This window comes from Rattus rattus, chromosome 10 (genome assembly GCF_011064425.1).
Source record: "Rattus rattus isolate New Zealand chromosome 10, Rrattus_CSIRO_v1, whole genome shotgun sequence".
NCBI lineage: Eukaryota > Metazoa > Chordata > Mammalia > Rodentia > Muridae > Rattus > Rattus rattus.
The window spans coordinates 9,770,818-9,792,304 of NC_046163.1; the positions used below are offsets into that span (position 1 = coordinate 9,770,818).

At 42.0% G+C, this 21,487-nt stretch overlaps 1 protein-coding gene across 1 annotated transcript in view; it reads right to left on the reverse strand.

The window, feature by feature from the left end:
• Positions 1–909: 909 nt before the first annotated feature.
• Positions 910–21,487, reverse strand: part of Nckap5 (NCK associated protein 5) — a 555,868-nt gene continuing 535,290 nt past the window's right edge. The window contains exon 14 of the mRNA XM_032914699.1: positions 910–1,598. Coding sequence (XP_032770590.1) covers positions 1,323–1,598 — 276 coding nt within the window. The 3' untranslated portion in view covers positions 910–1,322. The remainder of the gene's footprint in view (positions 1,599–21,487) is intronic.

Here is a 21,487-nt window from a genome sequence, read left to right on the forward strand (position 1 = left end):
GCTTGTCTGAAGTGCGGATCTTAACAACTGTTCGAATTACTATTACAGGAGCAAAGGGTCGGCTTATTTACTCCTCCAGGTAAACCTCTTCACAGAGCAAGCGTGAGACGCGATTAAAATAATCACCACGGGACCAACGGCTCCCTGAACAAAGTTCTTTTCTGCTCTTAGACGGTGTCATTGTGACAAGACATTTATTCCGAAATGAAATGAAACAAAAGGATTTTTAAAGTCTGAAAGGCAAGGATGCTTTACGCAGCTCGAATTTAAGGTAAGGAAATCCAAACACAACAGATTGCACAAATACAATAACACTGGCCATACAGTACTCTATAAAGACACAAGTGTGCTAAGGTGACCCACAAAACCTAGACAGTTCCACCCTGCCCGGTCTGCAGGCTTCTGTACAGAAGGAATTATAAATAGTTCACGTCTAGAAAAAATACACATAACCTTTAAAATAGAATTTATCCTCCCATATAAACAGTCTTTAATAAGAAAAGGGATATTAAAAAAGTAAGGAAGTTTCATAGCACCAACCATTCATTTATTTTTATAAAGTAGATATGGCAAATAGAGTACCCAGGTTTTTAATAATAATAAAAAGGCAGGGAGATTTAACAAAAAAAAAAAAAAAAACAAAAACACCAACAAACACTCAGAATTGTGAGATGGAAGATGCTGGGAGGGAAGCCTGCTAAGATCTGCTCCCTTTGGCCATCTGGCGCCACCTAACCAGTGCCCACCCTTAATTCTACACATATCATCACAACTTGAGTCTTCCTCCAGACGATTTGGAAATCGGACCACCCTTCAAATTGCAATGGAGAGAGACAACAGGCCTTGAGAAACAGAGATGACCGCAACCCCCTCCCCTTTCTGCCCGCCCCACACTTAGGTTGACACAGTATATGCACAAATGACTTGATGGCCAAGATGATTACCTTCACAGAATCTTTAGTTGGGCTTTTTAAAAAATATATATTATCGACTTCTAGAACTTAATGCATCATTTCAAGAGCATGGCGCCAACTCTCTTTATTGCTATCCTTCTTCCCCTACAAATATAATTTCTCTTCCCCCCAAATTTACAGCTTTTGTACAAATACTCAAAAAAAAGTGCAAACATTGAGAATTCTCTATCATATTTTGCTTTTTAACCCTCTTGAAACACAGTGAGTAGAGGCGATCTTTATCAGTCCGTGAGGGAAGTAAACGCTGGTGTACTGGCTGCTATCAGCTTCTCTGGAGTTAGTGCTCCTGCAGCCCCCGGTCTGGAGTCTGTGCACCATGCATGAGTCTCACTGAGGGATGCTCTTCCGCTAGGCGTTGGAAGTTTGACTTGCACACGAGGAGAAGCTATCATACAGAGAGTCACTCAGAGACTCCACGTGGTCCACCCCAGGCCTATCCGAGCTACTCAATGACACCTCTGTCTCTTTGCCTTTTTCTTCCTTTTGTCCTTCAACCTCACTTGGAGACTGCTCTTTTTCTAATAAAATCACAGTATTGCTGTTAAATTTATTGAATGACTCCAGGGAAATTTCAGATAATCTATTCTCAGGATCTTCTTTTGTTTCTTCAACTTGTTTCAGTTCCTGCAATAAAAAAGGAGGAAAATATTAGAAACATAATTCTTTGGAAAAAAATCAATTTATCCTATCTGATATTCAATTATTGTCTGAATAAAGTACAGTTTGAAGGGACAGAGAGAACCTACAAGTCCTTAACAATCTTTTAGTGTAATTAAATGCAATAATAAAGCTAATTTTAGGGATAAATCAAGACTTTAATCATTTTAGTGAGATAAATAGATCCCAATTTGCAAACCAGTTAAGTGCCACTTAATTCATTTTAAATGGATCCGTTTGAAATTTGCACAGGTAAAGTGTCTTATTTTTCTTTTCCAAAAGTTCAAAGCCCTCTGTTTTCTTAATAAATAGTCCCAGTACTTTCTCCTAAAAGGGATGTGGATTGAGTCTCAGCCAGAAGTTATAGTCTTTTGGGGGAAAAAAGGCATAAAATCTGTTAAATTGCCATAAAATGTAAGTATATATTAAGCTTGTTAAGAATATTGTCATGTTTCAATTCTGTCCCTTTTAGGTACTTGAGAAAGCTGAAGGAGAGCTCAGAGTCCTTGACTACAGATTGCAGAAGGGCTGGCGGTATAAAAACCAAGTAACGGGGCTGCACTTCAGTAACCCCTCTCTTCCAGAAGACTGAGCAATACCAATTCATGCCAAGGATGTGATTTTCTTCACACCCCCCTTCAGGATCCCATAAAATACTGTAGTTACAGTAGGCAATCATTGCAGGTGCCCTGTAAGCTGGAATATCTTCCGCTGCTCAAGCCGCTGCTCAGGTTGGGGTGAGGACAACGGGAGGCAGGGGTACCAGAGGCAATGAGAAGAATCAAGTCACTAAAGCATCCCAGCTTTCCTCCCTTGAGGTAGGAATTCCACCATCACAGGGAAAAGCAGCAACAGGGACTTAAATGTGCTAGCAAGAACCACCGGCTAATCCCCCACTAGGTCAAAGGCACTTAACAGACTCTATTAGGCTTTCAGAAAAGTGAACCTTTCGTTTTGATTTAGCTTTTGGGTCCATGTGTTACTTTTTACAGTTTCATTTCCTTTTAGTTGATAGACGATAGTCTTAATTATAAGCACACACTGTCAGTTCCACAATTGTGTCTGGGGAGATGGCTTAGTCAGTGTATTACTTTGTTGCAAGCATAAGGACCTGGGATTGATCCTCAGAAACCATGTAAAAGAAATGAGTGTGATGGCACACAACACGAATCCAAGTGCTGTGTAAGCAGAGAAAGGAGGCTCTTTGGGCTCCTGAGCCAGCAAGTCCAGCCTACTTGGTAAGTCCTAGGCCAGAGAGAATCCATCTTTAGAGAAAGAGTATACCCCAAATCAAAAGTGAAACAAATGGATGACGTAGACGGGACAGTGCCAGAATGACATTCCAAGTTCTCTTTCTCTACACACACGCATGCACATTCTCATATTCTCTCTCTCTCTCTCTCTCTCTCTCTCTCTCTCTCTCTCTCTCTCTCTCTCTCTCTCTCAGTATTTAGTGTGTTCATCAACTCAAACTTTAGTCACTGTAGCAAGAAGTCAAAACTCTTTTCCATAGCTACTTGGATATACAATATACAAAAGAGAAACAATACTGCTGACAAGACTCATAGGAATACAAGATCAGATGTCACTCCTTTCCCGTCTCTTACATTGTCCCTGTGGATGATGCTCAGGGTGGTTCAGCCTGATGGTTACTGGGCTGAAGCTTCTCTGCATAGCAGAGTGGTCTGGTGTCAGGCTTGTTTTGTGTGTGTTGGGGTGGGGGTGGGGCTTTTATTCCTTCTGTTGAATCTATGCCCTTCCATTAAAAAAGGAGAAAAATATCATGGTCGTTTTAAAAATGTTCTTACTCAAATCTTGTATTTCAATGATTTGTCAATACATCTTGAATATGTACAGTTCCTCCTTCTGCCCTACCCCAGGCACCCATACTGCTCTTATAAATGGCATGAGGGAAATGATGGAGACAGATGCACCCACGACCTGTAGACTGTTAATTGCTAAGTACCCATGGGAGAGAGAAAAGAGATATGGGGTGGACAATACGGAGTGGACATCTTTGGTGTTCTGAGGGTGGGAGCTGGCAGTTTCTCTACTATGGAGAACGGGGTCATTAAATGGAAAGACTTTTGGCATGTGCTTTGAGTTAGTGCTGAAGTATTACTGTAGAACTGGTTTTCAATCTCAAATGGTTGCCTTGAAACTATGGTGAGCGGCTGATCCACAGATTCCTAGCCGAGCACGGACAATCAGTAAGAAATCAAGCTAATGCGTTTTTTATGTTCTGCTAAGTTTTAAGCCTTTGATCCCTAGCCCCCTTAAATTACATGGCACAGTATTAGCAAAGGGCAGAGAGTAGGATGTGGCTTGGAGAGAGCAAATGCTTATTTCTATAACGGAATATGAGTATATATGTACACTTTTGGTGAACAAAGGACCCTCCGTGCAATTTCTCATCACCTGGGTGCGCTACTCCTTTTCAAAAAACATGCGCATTTCCCTCATCTGTACCTGGTCTAGGTGGATCTCAGATTCATTCAACAAACACTTATTAGAAAAACTACAGAAGGAAGCTAAAGACCTGGTGGGTACAATCGGAGGACAGAGCCTTTCCCCGGCTGTAAGTGCCGTATACATCCTCCTTCAGGCACACATGGGACAAGGTGGACTGTTTGTAGCACTGAAGGAAAGTCTAGAAACAAAGCACCCACAGCTCTCGCCACATAGAAGCTGCTTGGTGTACTTGTCTGAGTGACACAGTCACTGGTAAGTTGCTGCTGTCAACATGCTCCCCCATGTGTCTGTACACACCCCTAACAAAACTCAGTGGGACACACACACACACACACACACACACACACACACACACGAGTAGGATTATTAGCCCATGACAGTGGTTCTCAGGGTTCACTCTCCAGACAATCAGAAGTCACTGTCCCATCAAGGAGCTTGTTGAAAATGCAATGTCGCAGTGCTCATCTGAACCTGCTGCATCAGAAAGCTGGTGCCCTGGCACCTGTTCCATACAAGCTCACAGTGCAATTCTGACACGGGCTCAGTATGCAACATATACTTGTTCCAGCTAGTTTTATGTCAACTTGACATAAGCTGGAATCACCAGGGAGGAGGGAACCTCAATTGAGAAAGGGCCTTCGTAAGATATTGCTGCAGACAACCCTGTAGATTTTCTTAATTAGCGATTAATGGGGAGGGCTGGGCCATCATGGGTATGACATCCCTGGGTTGGTAGCCCTGCGTGCTACAACAGAGCAGACTGAGACAGCTACAAGGAGCAAGCCAGTAAGCACCACTCCTCTGTGGCCTCTGCATCAGCCCCCTCCCTCCAGGTTTCTGCCTTGTTTGGGTTCCTGTCCTGTTTTCCACTGTGATGAAGAAGCTTAGGCAGAATGACCCCTTTTTTCTCCTCAACTTGCTTTCCAGGCATGGTGTTTTACCTCAGCAATAGTAACCCTAATAAAGACAGCTTGAAAATAAAATAGTAGCAAGAAGAAACAAGCTGTATGTGTGTAATGTATGTATGTATAATATATTTTTGTCTATATGTGTCTATCCATCTATCATCTATTTCTAGAATTTACCTAAATAATTGTGTGTCTATCATCTGCCTATTTGTCTGAAGATCAGACTCTGGCAATGAGGTTATGGAGAGAAAGACCATTCTAAGGAAAACCCCCTTCTCATTGTAGATAAAATGTGTGCATTGTTTCTTACCCCAACACACTCAGGGTAAGAGACAAGAAAGACCACTCTTAACCTGGCCTTACCATGGGAGCCACAGGAAATGGTAAAGATAGTGGTCCAGGAACATGGGCTGTGTCGAACGTCAGAAATATGTGCCCAGAATTTTTTATTTCAAAAGTGAAACATTAATTAAAATTATCTGATTTTTATTCATTTGACCATAAGAAAAAAATTAAGAACAGTGACAAAAATAAAGAGAAACTGGTCATGCATATCACTGCAACACCTGCCTTGTCTGAGCTCGTGAATCAGGCACTGTATTGGGCACTTTCCTTTTTGTCTCTTTTCCTGTTCTATGCTTTATTGGTGCATAGTCATGGGACGTAATGATGGCCTTGCATGGAGACATTTTCATGCAGGTGCATCTTTTACTTTGACCATAGTTAGCCCTCTTCCTCCCTTTTCTCCCCTTTCTCACTATTTCCATTCTATCCTCCCATTTTCTTTCTGGTAGAATTTGTAGGGTGTCTTGTGTGTAGGATTAAATCATGTGCAAATAGAAATAATTACATTCTTTTCCAATTCATGCCGCTTTATTTCCTCTTCCTGTGTTCCTGCTATAGCAAAAGACTTCAAGCATTGTATCAAATAAATGCAGAGGTAATGGGCATCTTTGTCTTATCGCGGATTTTAGGGGGAGATGTAAGCTTTTCCTTATTTACTACTGCATGTTGAGGTCAACAGTGTTTACTTATTATTTAAGATGTATTTTATTTTTATTATGTTATGCATGTATGGGCACAAGCACGCATATGCATGTACATGTGTATTAGTATTAAGGGAAGCCAGAAGAAGGTGTCGGATTCCCTGGAGACACACAATATGAGTACTGGGAATTGAACTCACCAACAAGAACCCTTAATCATTGAGCTAAGTCTACAGCCCCTCTGTCTTTTATATTCAATAGTGTTTGTTTTGTCAATGTTTGCTGTGTATATGTTTAGAGTTATTTTTTTAACTTGATAATTATATTTTAACCAATATGACGTGATATTCTTAATTTCTATTGATTCAGTAATTAGATGTTAGCATGGCTACACCTGCATTTTTCTAGTTTCATTTGCTTAGAATGACCTTTTCCATCCTTTCACTCCAAGTCTGTGTTTGTCTTTGCAAGTGAGATGTGTTTATTGGAAACAAAGATTCCCAAGTCCTATCTTCCACATGACCAATTCTATTTGTTTTTTTGTTTTTTTTTTTTGTTTTTTTTTGGTTCTTTTTTTTCGGAGCTGGGGACCTAACCCAGGGCCTTGCGCTTCCTAGGCAAGCGCTCTACCACTGAGCTAAATCCCCAACCCGACCAATTCTATTTGTAAAGCTTCCCACTGCGTTGTTAGTTTAATTCAGTTTAATTCTCACTTCCAAAATTTTGACTTGAGGTTTTCAGCATTTCTATAACAACATCATTCGATCTCGCTTTCATGCCCTGTGCTGTTGTCCTCATTTCCGGGGTTCTGTTTTATTCTCTTTGAACTCATTCAGTTTATTTCATATGCTTCTTGAAACCATTCAATGTTCTTAAAATACTTCGCTTGACCTCTTAGGTTTCATGTAATTTGCTCTAATTGGGATTCATCCCTGAGGGATTGGTAATTTTAGGAGTCTTCTCTTTATTTTTTGTGTCTCTCTGTGGGGCAAGTAGACTGTGCCACCTGTGAGAAGAACTAATGGGATCGAGTGAGCCCAAACCCTGTGAAACTCAGAATTAAGTATGGTAGGAATGGAGCCGGCTCTCTGCCCAACTACCTGCTCTGGAACAGGAAACCGTGATACCCCACTGAGGGGACCAAGGCAATCAGTCAAGTAGCACAAAAATATCCATGCTAATGAGGTGTCTAGATAGACCCCAAGTGTTCAGCCAATGAGCTTCCTTTTCTGGGTACTCCTTCCCGCAAAAGGTATTCAATCCCTGGTTAACCCTGAGTAAGGGGTACGCATAAAGCAGTTTGGACAAGTAAGAGCTCTCTCTTCAGCAATAATCGCATCAAGAGGGGCGGGGGTGGGGTGGGAGGAGGCCTTGTTGTAAAGACCTGTACCTAAATCTCCTAGAGGAAAACTTTTTCCCTCCCAGTGGCTTCCTATTTTCCACACTCACCTGGAACCCAACTAGGGTCTGCCCTTATCTTTTGCTCAAGGATGCCCTGAGGTAAAGCACAGACCTGGGACCACGTCCCCAACTCCCAGCAGTATGCCAGCTGTGCCTCGGTGGGTACACAGGAGACTGGGAGCCACAGCCATATCCCCAGACCCTGCTGTTTTCTACTGGGGAAATAGACGACAGACCTCCATACCTCCCTTATGGACTGTGTTCTGCCTCCCCTGAGCGGCTTTGCCAGCGGTGCACCGCGGGTGCCTCAGGCAGCCCAGCAGTGAGGCCGACTCAGCTTCTCTCCACTGGAATTTGGACTCTAGGATTGTCCTTGGTTAGATTTTTTTTTTTTTAAGCATCTGTGTTTTTCAGTTGGCATTTTCTGCAATGTTCAAGTAGGATTAGCTTGTAGTATGTTGAAGCATGTTCTTTCCATCTGTCTTGAGGTGTAGCTCAGCAGCTAAACCTTCAGCCCTCCATACTCTGGCACTGGCATGGTCTGACGTACCTTACTAACACTCCAAACGTAGAAATTAACTGCAGAGTTTGGGCTTGATCTATGTTTGCAAGGGCCGCCCTCAGATTTATAGAAACATTTAACAGCTTCTGGATAGAGAAACCCTGACCAGCCAACCAGCTGTGAAACTACCAGCAAGTTCACCAGCAGGTGAGACTACCTGTAAATTGTGGAGAGAGCTCCAAGGTTACCGTTTTAGCAAATGCTCGCCAGTGTTTGGATGGGCTTCAGGATGACGTAGCTGCGTTTGCCATCCCTGCTTTCATAAGCAACCCCTCACCCACATTCTGTTAGTAGCTGAGAAAAACTCATTGGTTCAGCAAGTTAGACTCTTAGGGCAATCGTTACTCTGGTCTGTCCCTATCCGGGTTGGGTAGAAATGTGTGTGTTCTATCTCCCTAGGAAAATGTCTCTCGCTTAGCCACCAACCCCTCCCCCTGATAACTTTCTCCACAAGGCTTAGCCACACACTAGGTTGTGACGTTTTGTCATTTGCTTCCCAGAATCTCCAGTCCTTCTGGAGACTATGGCTTCTTCTTGCCTCTGTTTGGGGACAAGTGGAAGCAGGCGAGCTGCTATCATGCCAGATGACAATTGTTTATCAGTGTTTGAAACCGCATTGACTTTACGTTTAAATAGAAAGAGTGACTGAGGTCAAAGGGTAAGGTGCTGATGATCTACTTGGCAAATGGTAACACAATAGCCACGGTGATGATAGCCCACTCACCTGGAGTGGACACTAAGGACACTGAAGCGATGATCTGGCTCATTCCCTAATTATTACCTTTTGCCATTTCTTGTCTTTTATTCATTCATTTGTATAATCATATATATATATATATATAGTGTGTGTGTGTGTGTGTGTGTGTGTGTGTGTGTGTGTAAGAATGAATACATGTGTACATGCCACAACATGCATGTAAATGCCTTGGGTGCCAGTTTTTGACTTCTGCCTTTTAGGAGATGAGGACTCTTCATTGTTCACTTATGCATATAACAGGATTGCTGGCTTGGAGCTTCTGGGGTTTGTCAAATCTCAGCTTCCCACTTCACCATAAGATACTGGCATTGCAGGCATGCTGTACCTTGTCTGGCTTCATATAGGCTCTGGGGATTTGAACATACGCCCTCACACTTGCTTAGCAGACACACTACCCACGGTACCATTACACTAGCCATATTTACTTATTTGAGACACGGTCTCAAAGTGTAATGTAGTCTGGCCTGGAACTTACTATGTAGCCCAGGCTGACCTCAAACTTGTTATAATCCTCCCCACTCAGTTTCCAGAGTACTGAAATTGTAGCATTGAGCCTGGTTCTCTAATTGCTTCTATGTGGAGGCTGTCATTAGCATCTCTATTTATAGCCATGAGGCTCAGGGAAGTTTCGGAACTCATTTAAGGTCCTGCTGTAGTGCTACTGGAGGGTGGCAATGTGCTTGCAGAGCCCTGGTTCTTAACGTTCACCTTGAAAAAGCACTTAAGAAGTTTTAGTCAATTGTGTCTTTAAGATTAACACCTAAAATAAGAATTATAGGACTGGAGATAAAGAGCAATCTTGGTTATCTCTTAGCAATAAAGAATAGATATTGTTCCTGCAGAGGACCAGAGTTCAGTTCCCAGCACCCATGTCATGTGGCTCACATCAGCCTCTAACTCCAGCTCCTGAAGGTCTCATGTCCTTTTCGGTTCTCCCTGAGAACTGTATCCATGTGTACATATGTGGATACAAACCTATACACATAATTTAAAACAATATAAAATAAATGAAAATAAGAATTATAGAGGAACAATGATCAAGATAAACCCAGGACAGATCAATGTTCAACAAGCATTTTGTCAGTTCTATAAAACATCCCATTCCTTCCTATGTGCTGTATTTCACCAGAATTAAAACAAAATTATTGCATTAAATTTGTCTCCTATAGGTGGCAACAGTTGTATGAGTGACTTTCTGTTGCACGTGGGAACAAAACTAAGCAGACAGGAGGAGGACATGTTCTCAGGGTAGAAATGAGCACTGTTGTACACTCATGCAGTCTTTCCTTGTCTTCAAGGCAAACAGAGACTTCTTAGCAACAATCCTAGTAAGGACTGTAAGGAACGTTCCTGAAGAACATTGAGAATCACACTGCAACTAATTTAACATCTTGTTGTCAAACTGCGATTAAATCAAACAAATTTCCTGTACTGCTGACTCTGCATAAATGATCTTATGGTTATGACTCACACAGGAGACTTCATAAGTGAGGGTGCTCTTGGTCAGGTTGGGAAAGGTAAATAGAATTAGGACACGGTAAGGAAATGCTCCCATTCCAGTTCATGCCATGTGACATGCGCCTGCTCTCTCAGAACACTGCTCTGTAGCTTACTGTAGGTCAACATATGCCCTGAGACTAATCTCTTGCTCTAGTAGATCTGGGGTGGACAGACTCCGTGTGAAGCTGGAAACACTGACTGAGACATGCCAAAGAGACTCTCGGCAATCCTAGCAGACTCTCAGAACTGTCAACTCAGTAGGCGAGATGAAATGACTTCATTTCTAAACAGTTCCCTCTCTAAGTTCTCATAGAACTCTAACATGAACACAGACGGCAAGGGAGGCCAGAGCCAACTGTACCTTATGTGGGGCATTTATGGGACCTGTGATTTGCACAAATTTAAGGTTCAGGTGAAATGTGACCTATAAATTTAGTTTTCTTTTATTTTGTTTAAACACAGAAGCATATAGCATATGTTTTTGCTGGTAATGATACTCATGCAGGAACCTTTGCCTGGAGCCATATTATTGATATTAGTAAGGATAAAGAGGTGAGACAAGCTCTGGTAGATATGAGGATACTTGAGGAAAGACTGAAAAACTCAAGGGATTAAACCAGGAAAGTCCATACCTATTGATGAATCAATCAATCAATCTATCTATCTATCTATCTATCTATCTATCTATCTATCTATCTATCTGTTATCTATCAATCATCTATATCTGTCTATCATCTGTCAAGTATCATCCACGTCTACCTACTATCTACTTGTACATGGTGGCATTCACTTCTAAGAGATGCCTTCACATCATATTCTATAGCTAGAACTTCTCCCACTACCAGAGAAATACAAAGTAAACCTATAAAACAGCTAAATGAATTGTCATTATAGGATTAAGGTTACTTTATCATTTTAACTAAATTCTTGTTGTAGATTTTATCTTAAAGACATTGTGCCTACTGTAAAATGTCAGAGAGCTGTTCAAAGCTACTGGGGGAATTCCGATTGAGCTTCTTTTCTCAGCACCAGAGTCCTTGGCCCAAATTAGTGCAAGCAGGGTCTTAATTAACATCCTGCATCTCTTAGTTCTCTATTGCTGAAGAGATTCACTGTCAATCATCTTAGAAAAGCACAGGGTAGGCAAACAGCCTTACTTACTAAGTATTTTTTTATTGTGTGTCAAGTACTGTGTGACTTTATTGCATGAATTATCTCATTTTATCCTTAAACAATCCCATGAGAGAGTTTGATTATCAACTCCATTACACAAATGGAAAAATACAGACCTAGAGGTCTAAATACTAGTCCAAATATGCATGGCTAATCTGCCAGAGAGTCAGGAGTGGGGAAAAAGCAACCTGAATATTGAATGCCAGACCTTAATCAGTACATATTACCGTAGGTATCTGGAACCTAGTGTAAGATCGCCGACATGGTGCTAATTAGCTGTGTAACCCCTCTGACAGTCTGGTTCTTTACATTAAAGTTCTTTTCAAATCTTCCCTGTCTATAATGCTCTGGAGCCTTAATTGGGTGCCCTGTGTGCATCTATTACTGTCTTAATAAACAAGCTTAAGGTTCTCCCCTGAACCTCATCTCAGTTCTCAGCCACTTGGAAGAGCGAAAGGCTGACAGAAGACTCCAATATCATCTTTCTTACCAAGAAAGCTTCAGCTGAAGAATGAGGTTCCCATCTGTAAATAGGAGAGCTCGCTTACCCTGGTAGTAAGTAATGAAGAGCTTACTAGGCAAGTATGAGTATTCGAGGAGTTCCATCTCTCTATCTTACTGAGAAAAGCTAGCCAAGGTGTCACATGCCTGAAATCCCAGTACTGTAGAGGCAGAAGCAAAAGGGTCCCTGCAGCTCACTAGCCAGGCAGCCTAGCACAATCAAAGAGCTCTACACTTAGTAAAAGACCCTGTCTGAACAAATAAAGGCAGAGAACAAATGAAGAAGAAGCTTGAGGTTGACCTCTGGCCTCTACATGCACATATACCCACATGTGTGCATGTAAACACACACACACACACACACACACTCAGAGATGGGAGTGAACCTGCCCATAAACCTCATATCATACACAACAAAAGAGTGTGTGCTTCTGACAGCTAGCCTAACCTGAGAGAGAGGCAGGTAGATCCTGAGGTATCTGTGTGCTGCCAGAGCCCTTCCTGAAGTTGCTAATGAAATGAGTCACTCTTCCCTCCCGTATGAGAAATGCAGGGTGAGTCCAGACACAACGGGATGGAAGTATCATCCTGAGCAGCTTTCTTTATTTGGAAGAACATACCCCAACTTATGGAGCTATGACACCATGGGGCCCCTCCACGGCTAGGGTTGTCCTGAACTCTCTATGCAGTATGTATTTAAGGCTGGCCTCAAATTTGCCAGGTTGACTTCAAACTTGCACTTATCCTGCTTTGGCCTCCTGAATGCTGAGATTATAGATATGGACCACTATGCCTGGCTCTTCAATGCACACAGTCACCAACACATTGGTGCCAAGATGACAGAGATAATTCTGGAACTATGGTGACATAGGTTGTTCAGAGAAGTCTCTCTAGATGTAGACATGGGACAGAGGCACTCAGCAGATGTGGAGGATGCTTCTGTTTAGAAGCAGAAAAGTCAAATAAAGGAGGCTGCCTAACCCCAGGGTTTGGTTTTGTATTATTTGTATTACCCACCCCCTCCATTTTTGTGTTGTTGCTAGGATGAAATACCTGACAGAAGCACCATCACAGACAGTTTATTTTAGTTCACAATTTGAAGGGACACAGTCTACCATGGCAAGATAAAACATGCGGGCAGGAGTGGAAAGTGTCAGTTTATATTGCCTCTGCTGCTGGAAAGCCAACAGCAGACAGGAATGTCTGTTGGTGGGCTACAAAGCCTTAAGGCTGTTCCTAACAATCCACTTCCTCCTGCAAGGCTCCTAAAGGTTCTCCAACTGCTCCAAACAGTGATATGAGCTGAGGATCAAAGGTTCAAACATAAACCTATGGGTGGCATTTCATACTCTAACCACAGAGCAGATGGGCCTGCTACAGAAGATGAAATTTTTCCCACCTTAGACATTGGGATGAGAGACTCCAAGTAGAGTTTTGTCACATTCTCATGTTAGGGATTGGGAAGAAGCATTTTAATCCAGGTTTTTTAGTAGAAGGTTGTGTGTAGCTTCAAGTCCATTTTAAGTGACATTTACTGGGGACAGGCCCATCTCCAGGGTAACACAGCCATTTCTTCTGCTCAGAGGTGCTAATTAATCTATTCCATAATATCTCATGTGCTGTATTGCTGGTAGAGTTACCTTCTGAGATGTAAAACCAGCCAGTCAGACCTTTGGTGAGCTCTGGAGACCCCTCCATGCTCTCCTCAAGAGTTGTGGTGTTAACCCTGTTAACCTGGTCAGAACCCAGCATGGATAATTACACTCTCGCAGCATTATGTTCCTCTATTAACTCAACTGGACACATGACTTCACTTGCTCTCCTGAAAATTTAGCATGACCTGCTGTAACAGAGAATGGTTCTTTCCATTCAACCCCAGGCAGGGTATGTGATTCAGCACTTTGGGGCCACTGTTTCCTTAATGGGGTCTTGCTAATTCTTTAGCATCTCCTGGGGAAACTGGTTTTATTAGGTGAAAGAGTAATTTTCAGCTGAGATGTGCTTTTATGACTATGTTAACTCCAATGCTGTCTTTAACTGTGATCAATGGTTCCCAATGACCTTTGCAGGAACTTTTGAACCCAGATTGTGCAAAAATGAATTTTCTGAAAAAAAAAAAAAAACAAAACAGAAAGTACAGAGAAGGTCAGTAAGAAGACGCTTGGGATTGGTAGGAAATAGTACATCTCATGGGAATGGAGGGATGGCCATCAAACACACACACACACACACACACACACACACACACACACACACACACACACACACACACACAGGCCACATTGCCACTTAAAGGCAAGAGAATAGGGACAACGGGGAGGCATTTTGTACAGAGATGGTATCCTAGTTTTTTTTTTTTTCATTAGTATGATAAATACCATGAAGCAAATAAACTTGGAGAGAAAAGGGTTTATTTGATCTATATGTTCTGATTATAGCCCATTACTGAGGAACATCAAGGTATGAGTTAAAGAAGCAACATAGGAAGGAACAAGGAAGGAAAGCTGCTTACTGAATTGTTCTCCAAGATTTGCTCAGCTTGCTTTCTTATATAATCTATGGCCCCCTGTACAGGGGTAGCACCAACTACAGTAGGCAGGGCACTTACACATCAATCAGCAATTAAAAAAGTATAGTGACCCACAAGCATTATAGACATGCCCTTAGGCCAATCTGATGAAGGAGTTTTCTCAGTTGAGGTTCTTTCTTCCCATGTGTCTCTAGTTTCTTCACTATATAATGAAAAGAATATCATAAACTTTGTTATGTCAGAGAAGGGAATTTGGGGAAGAGGGAAGATATACTGATGGGTAAAACTGGAATAAACACAGAAACATGCTTGCCATTTCTAAATGATCTGGGAGGATATCATCTGAAGTGGCCATTTGAAAATGTTTTTCTCCCATCCCCACTCCTGGTAGTAGATGCATCCTCAAGTTTAAAACATAACTTGAAGCTGAGATAGCTTAGTGAGTAAAGTGTTTGCTATGTAAGCAAGAGGACACATTTGTTGGGATCATTAGAACCTACCAAAATGTAGGCCTACCTGTAATTGCAGCCTCAAAAGTCTGAGATGGGATTGCTACAGGAAGCTGGTTAGCAAGACTGGCCTCATCAGCAAGCTCTGTGTTTGACTGAGATATCCCTCCTCAGCAAATAAGGTAGAAAAGCAAAAGAGGATGATTCCCAGAAGAAACCTCTGATCTCCACACCCAAATGGACATATACTCACACTTCTATACAATGAACATAGACATATAAACACACACTACATATAAATATAAAATAACACAATAAGCTTTTCAGTGCAGTAGATTTCACGAGAATTGCAAAATTCTCCCAAATTTCCCCAAAAGTTAAATAGGCATTACTTTACAGTGACCTGGAATTAGACAATCTAGGCAGCTCATGGCTAGCAACTTTTTTTGTATAAGTAGCATAACTAAATGAAACATGCTTCCCTGCATTGTTAGGTTCCTTTCTGTACAGAATGGCAACTAAAAACCACTCAGGAAAGAGAAGCTAGTAAACACTGAGCCAAAAACCTCCAGATTGGTCTATTTTGGTGTCAGCCAATCAGAGTGTAAACATCAAGACTGTCTTTAATTCACAGGCATCATTATGAATGGGTTGACATACACCTACATAATACACATACAAATACATGTACACATACAAGACCACACATTACACTCACATATACAGAGATACATAGATATACATAATACACACATATACATACACATACAAACATACACATTACATACATGCGCTCACATTTTTACATATATAGATATGTACATACATATAAAATATACATATACATTCACATACATACACATAGACATACACAAACATACCCATATATGATACTTGCATGATTTCAAAGACTGATTAGATTCTTTTCTCTTTCACACAGCTTTGAATCACCCTGTACCTTAAATACAGTTATATGCCCGTCCAGTCAAGGTCTGTCTGGCTTAGATGTGTACCTTTAGAGCATAGATGGCCTACAGACTTTGCCAGGGGAAATGCATATGGAGGGAACATACGCGCCTTTTCATCCCCACACAGATATGTTTTACTTTGGAGTGACAGGGTTTTAGAAAAGTAAAATACATCTTCTCTTGAATCAGGTCAAAAAAATATCTATATAAATACATGTATATATGTACACACACACACACACACACACACACATATATATATATATGTACACATATGTATACACACACATACACACACACACATACTACACTCTGACTTTATTTAGTCCTCGAAATTCTCCCTCCATGGGAAAATGTCCAATGTAATCAAAGGGGTAAAAACCATAAATTTATACCTAAGAGTTATGTATGTATTAAAGAGATATCCTGTGAGTTTCAAAGCATAGGGCAATGCTCTGTTATCTAGCCATGCATATGTATTTGAGCAAGTATGTAAAGAAATTCCTATAAATACAGGTTCACCTATAAGTATGCACATGTATGCAGAAGTCAGAGTCATTTTGTCTTCCTCGGTTGGTCACCACCTTACTATTGGACAGGGCTTCTCACTGGAGAGAGAGAGAGAGAGAGAGAGAGAGAGAGAGAGAGAGAGAGAGAGAGAGAGAGAGAGAGAGAGCTATACTGGGTACAGTGATGGCCAGCCTGCTCCAGGGAATCACCTGCCTCCATCACCCCACTGCTGGGGCTGTAGACACATGCCAAGACACCTGGACACTTTACATTTTTATTTTATGTGTATAAAATAGTGTGTTTTACCTATGTGTATGTCTGTATATTACATGCACGCCTGGTTTCTGCAGAAGCCAGAAGAGGGTATTGGGTCACCTGGAACTGGAGTTACAGGTGATTGTGAACTACCATGTGGGTGCTAGGAGTCAAACTTCAGTCCTCTGGAAAGGGTAGCCAGTGCTCTTAATAGCCAAGCCATCTCTAGGTCTGCCTGGTTTATTTTATATGGTGATCTGAGTTCAGGTTTGTGCAGCAACATGTCACTGAATAAACCATCTCCCTAGTCTGCATCCCACAAGCACTTGGTAACTCAAGGTCATCGTCTACAAAGTTTATACTCAAGAATTGTGCAATCATGCTTCCAACACACACACACACACACACACACACACACACACACACACACACATATAGCATGTCTTACAACTTTACAGTTTTGTATATTGAGTCTAGTTCTTAGTTATCCCTGTCTCCATATGGCTCACTAGAAATGATGAGACAAGCAGAAGTTCATTCTAACAGAGTAGGGAGGGAAAGTCAATGCACCCTAACCTCCAATCAGCCATCTTTCAGCAGGTCTGGCATTAGGTAGGACTGCAGCCTCAAACCCATGCCGGAGCACACTGAGCTTTGGGGAGGTGAGGATGTCTGCTTTACTCCTGTGTAAGGCAATCACCTCCTAATGCAGTTGCTGTTTCAGTTGAATAGCTGGTCAGCTTTTCCTTTGCATAAAATCATTTGACATATTGAATCCAGAGAGCTGGGGCAACTCAGAAGTGACACTAATTTATTGATCTTTCTTCTAAGGAGAAAATTCCCTGTTGGAAATTATTCTAAAGATTCAGACACTATCGGCTCCTGTTATATTCTGAAAATCCAGACACAACAGCCAATACAAAAGGTTATTGAAAAGAGCAAACACATGGCCCTCTGTGCACACATTGGCTTTCCCCTTTCCCTAAATGCTCTCATCAAGTAATGTCCCACCTAGTTTTGACCAACCTCAGGCAATCTGCCCAAGTTCAGAGTCATACACTTCAGGCACTGGGTGTTGTTCAAGGTGTAATGGCACACTGATGATGTTCTAGAGTGACAGTGAAAAGCTACACATAATACTAGTGGACTAATTTTAGAAATTAAACTGTAGGGAGATTAAGTTATACCAATCTTAATACCAAATTCTAGCACCAGGCAGCATGTGGCTGCATCTCAGTCCCACCCCCTCAACCTTCTTCTACAGCAATCTCCTCTGATCTGTGGGAGATACATGTTAAACTTCCCAAAACCACATCTAGTACTGAACTTCATATAGAACATTACTATATTCCATATATGTGATATATTTCAATTTATGAATTTAGGTGCAATGAGAAATTAATAATATATTTATGTGAATATAATCTTTTATAAAACACCTTATCGTATTGCATTCACACTCGAGATAATGTGAAGTGATATAGTGTGTATGCCATAAGATTAGGTGAAAACTGATGAGAATATTTTGACATGTAATGAGATTTGTAAGCAAGCTGTAATCCAACATAGCACTCTGATGATGTGACAGTTGATCTGATAACTGAACCGATTAAGGAATTAAGCAGTATACACTATGGTTAGGGTTGATGGAGTGATGGCTCAGAATGTAAAGCATGGGTAGTGTATTCAGTATGGATGTGCTGGATGGAGGAATAGTTCACATTCTGAGCAGAGTGAGAGATGTCATCATGCTACTCAGAAGATTGTGCAAGCTAAAATCCCCGAGTCTTTTATTTGTGACCTGTGCTTGACGATGCCATTATTTTTCTTATTGCTGTGACCAAATACCTAATAAGTAATGTAAGGGAGGAAGGGCTTATTTTGGCTTCTAGTTTAAGAAGAGATAAAGTTTACTATGGTGGGGAAGACCGGGCAGCAGGAGCATAAGGTAGCTAGCCACATTGCATCTGCATATAAGAAGTAGTAAAGTACATACAGGAAGTGAGGTCATTACATCTCCAGGTCTGCTTTCAGATACTCACTTTCTCTAGCTAGTCTCCACCTCCTAAATGTTTTAAAACTGTCTCAAACAGCAGAACTAGCTGGGGACCAAGTGTTGAAAGGCACCTGTCAATGGGGGACACTTCACATTTAAACCATAGCACATAGGTAACGGAAAGCATGGGGGAGAAGCAAACTATTATGAGTGAGGAAAGACTACTGTGTATTCGCCCAGCCAACTGACTCCTGCATTCTCAAAGGGAGTCTCTTCATGAGCAGTCTTAGCTGGCTTAATAATACTTTATGATCTGTAAGTCAACCGCCTGTGGAAAAAACTTTATTTTTTTTTTATCTCAGATGCACAGAACAATTTAATTTTTAAATTAATGTAAAAGCAAAAGGCGCCCTGCTCCCGGTGAGGTATGTCTGCCCTGCATGACTGTGTAAACACAACTCAATTGCTGTGAGAATTAAAGATGGATCAACAAAATCAATAGTTAATTGTGTTACTCGGGGTTTTTCATTTCAGATCTAATCTGTAAAGAAGGTCCAGGGGAGGTTTGTTTTTGATTTTCTTAAAATATTATTTAAAGCCCTCCTGTCACGCCAAAGGGTTCACAGGGGTCTTCGCATTATTTCCATAAGTTATCTGGGTTATAAGTAGTCAAGGTCATATCGATCGCCTGGCCTCTCCAGGTCTCATTTTTAAATTGTGTATCATTATTGGGCAAGCTGCCTTGCACTTAGGCCAAACCAACTTTATTGTAAAAATAACACCACATAGTACAGGTCTTGGTGCCAAACACAGTGTATTTTTTGCATGGGAGACTAACTTTATTTTATTTTTTTCATTTATTTATTTTTAATTACACGTGTGTATCCCTGTATGCATATGTGCGTTTGTGACTGCAGTACCCAAGGAAGCAGGAAGAAGGTGTCAGAGCCTCTGCAGCTGGAGTTACGGGTGGTTGTGACCCGCCTGACATGGATGCTGGGACTAAGCTCAGGTCCTCCACAAGGGCAGCAGGTGCTTGTAACTGCCAAGCCATCTCTCCGGCCCCGAAATCTACTTTTGGTCTATTTCATGACAATATTCAAAGCTGTTAAGCAGATGTGCATCTTTACCCTCATCAAAAAACAACAAAATAAATAATGCTGAAGTTTATGGAGCAATGTTACGGTTACTTGGCAACCTGACAGAACGTAGAACCAGCTGGGAGATGGGCCTCTGGGCTTGCCTCGTGGGCCTGTCTGGATTGTGTTAACTGAGGTGGGAAGACCAACTCACTGTTAGTGGCTCATGCCCTGGTTAGGCCTGGGACAGTGTAAGCTGAGAGATGGAGCTGTAGGCTAGCATGCGTTTCTTTGGTACTCTCTTCTAACTGCCAGTGCAATGTGACCAGTTGCTTCAAGCTCTATCTGCCTTTATTTCCCTATCGCGATGGACTCGAGTCTAGATGAACTCATTCTCCCTTGTGTTGTTTTGTCAGAGTATTTTGTCACAGCCCCAGGAATAGCGACCGAGAGAGATATATGGTCATATGAGGCACGGAAGGTAGTAGTGTGGGTGACCCTATAAGACGGACTCTCTAGTCTCACATTCCAAAGAGACCAGAGGGAGGTGCTACTGCATGAAGAGGGCCTGGGACCGTTCTTCAGGTCTCATTAGTGCAGGCCGATGATGAAAGGGGAGTGCGTGGGGCTTCTTCCTATTCAGGGAGATGTACAGTATTATCCACAGGCCCATGGGGCTACCATGAGGACTACACTGGCCCTTGCTATATTACAATGGAGCTAAATATGTAATGTTTGAACTTCTTTTCCCTTTAAAGTGCAGCCTTTCACATAATAAGTTAAGCCTTGCTCTCTTGCTCACATATTGTTAGGAACCTCCATCCATTTCAGAGACTGAAGGCAAAATAATCCGTGAAATAATGAATCATTTTTTTCTCTTGCCATCTTGTCTAGAAATCCTGCGATTATTTTGCCGTAGCGGACAATGACCTTCTCAAAGGAGGCCTATCAGATGCTCAAGATTAATAATGAGAAGGTCTCTTTCTCCTGCCTCAGACACCCCCTCCCCCACAAATGCAGAGGGAAAATGTTTGCGGAAGTGTCGATACGTTCATCTGTGGGTGAGCAGCAGTGCTCTGCGTGAAGCAGAAACGCACGTGCGGCTGTGGGTTCTGGGACCCCATTCCACAAGACTCGCGGGGTGTAAGGCTTGGAGGGACCTTGAGGGAGACACCAAAGCCCTTCACCCAGCAAGCGGGACAGGAAGAGTTTTCAGGGGGCAGGCAGAGCTCTTGGCCCATGCATAAATCTCCTGAAGGAAAAGGGAGCTCCAGCTAGAGCCATCTCCCACCATCGAGACAAACGTGGTCCCAATTTACTAACTCTAGGAGCTAAGATTAATAAATTTGCTTTTCACCCCTTGTTGTTGTCCGTAGTCCCTCCTTCTCCCCAGGCAGCAGAGGGAGAAGGAGGTCTCTCCTAGTTACCTCCCCATGGAAACAAGGTCCTTGAAAAGTAGTTGGGGCCTGCAGGGAAAAAAGCATCTTCTCCAGGATGGAAATGCTGTCGAGTTACCTAGGAGAAGGAGACTGGCTTTACAGGGCCAGGGACACCTCTCCACCTTTTATGGTCCTGGTTTGAGACTTGTTCGGTTTATGGGCAACTAAAGACAAAGACTTTAACTTGGGGCAAAAATACAAAATCCCAGGGCCAGTGAGATAACTTGCTACATGAACCCAATGACAGCAGTTCAATACCTAGAATGCACATAAAACGAGGAGAAAGCAAACTCTGCAAAGGTATCCTCTTAAAGCCACACGTGTGCTGTGGTACATGCAACCACATACACATATCAAGTGGCAATGCATA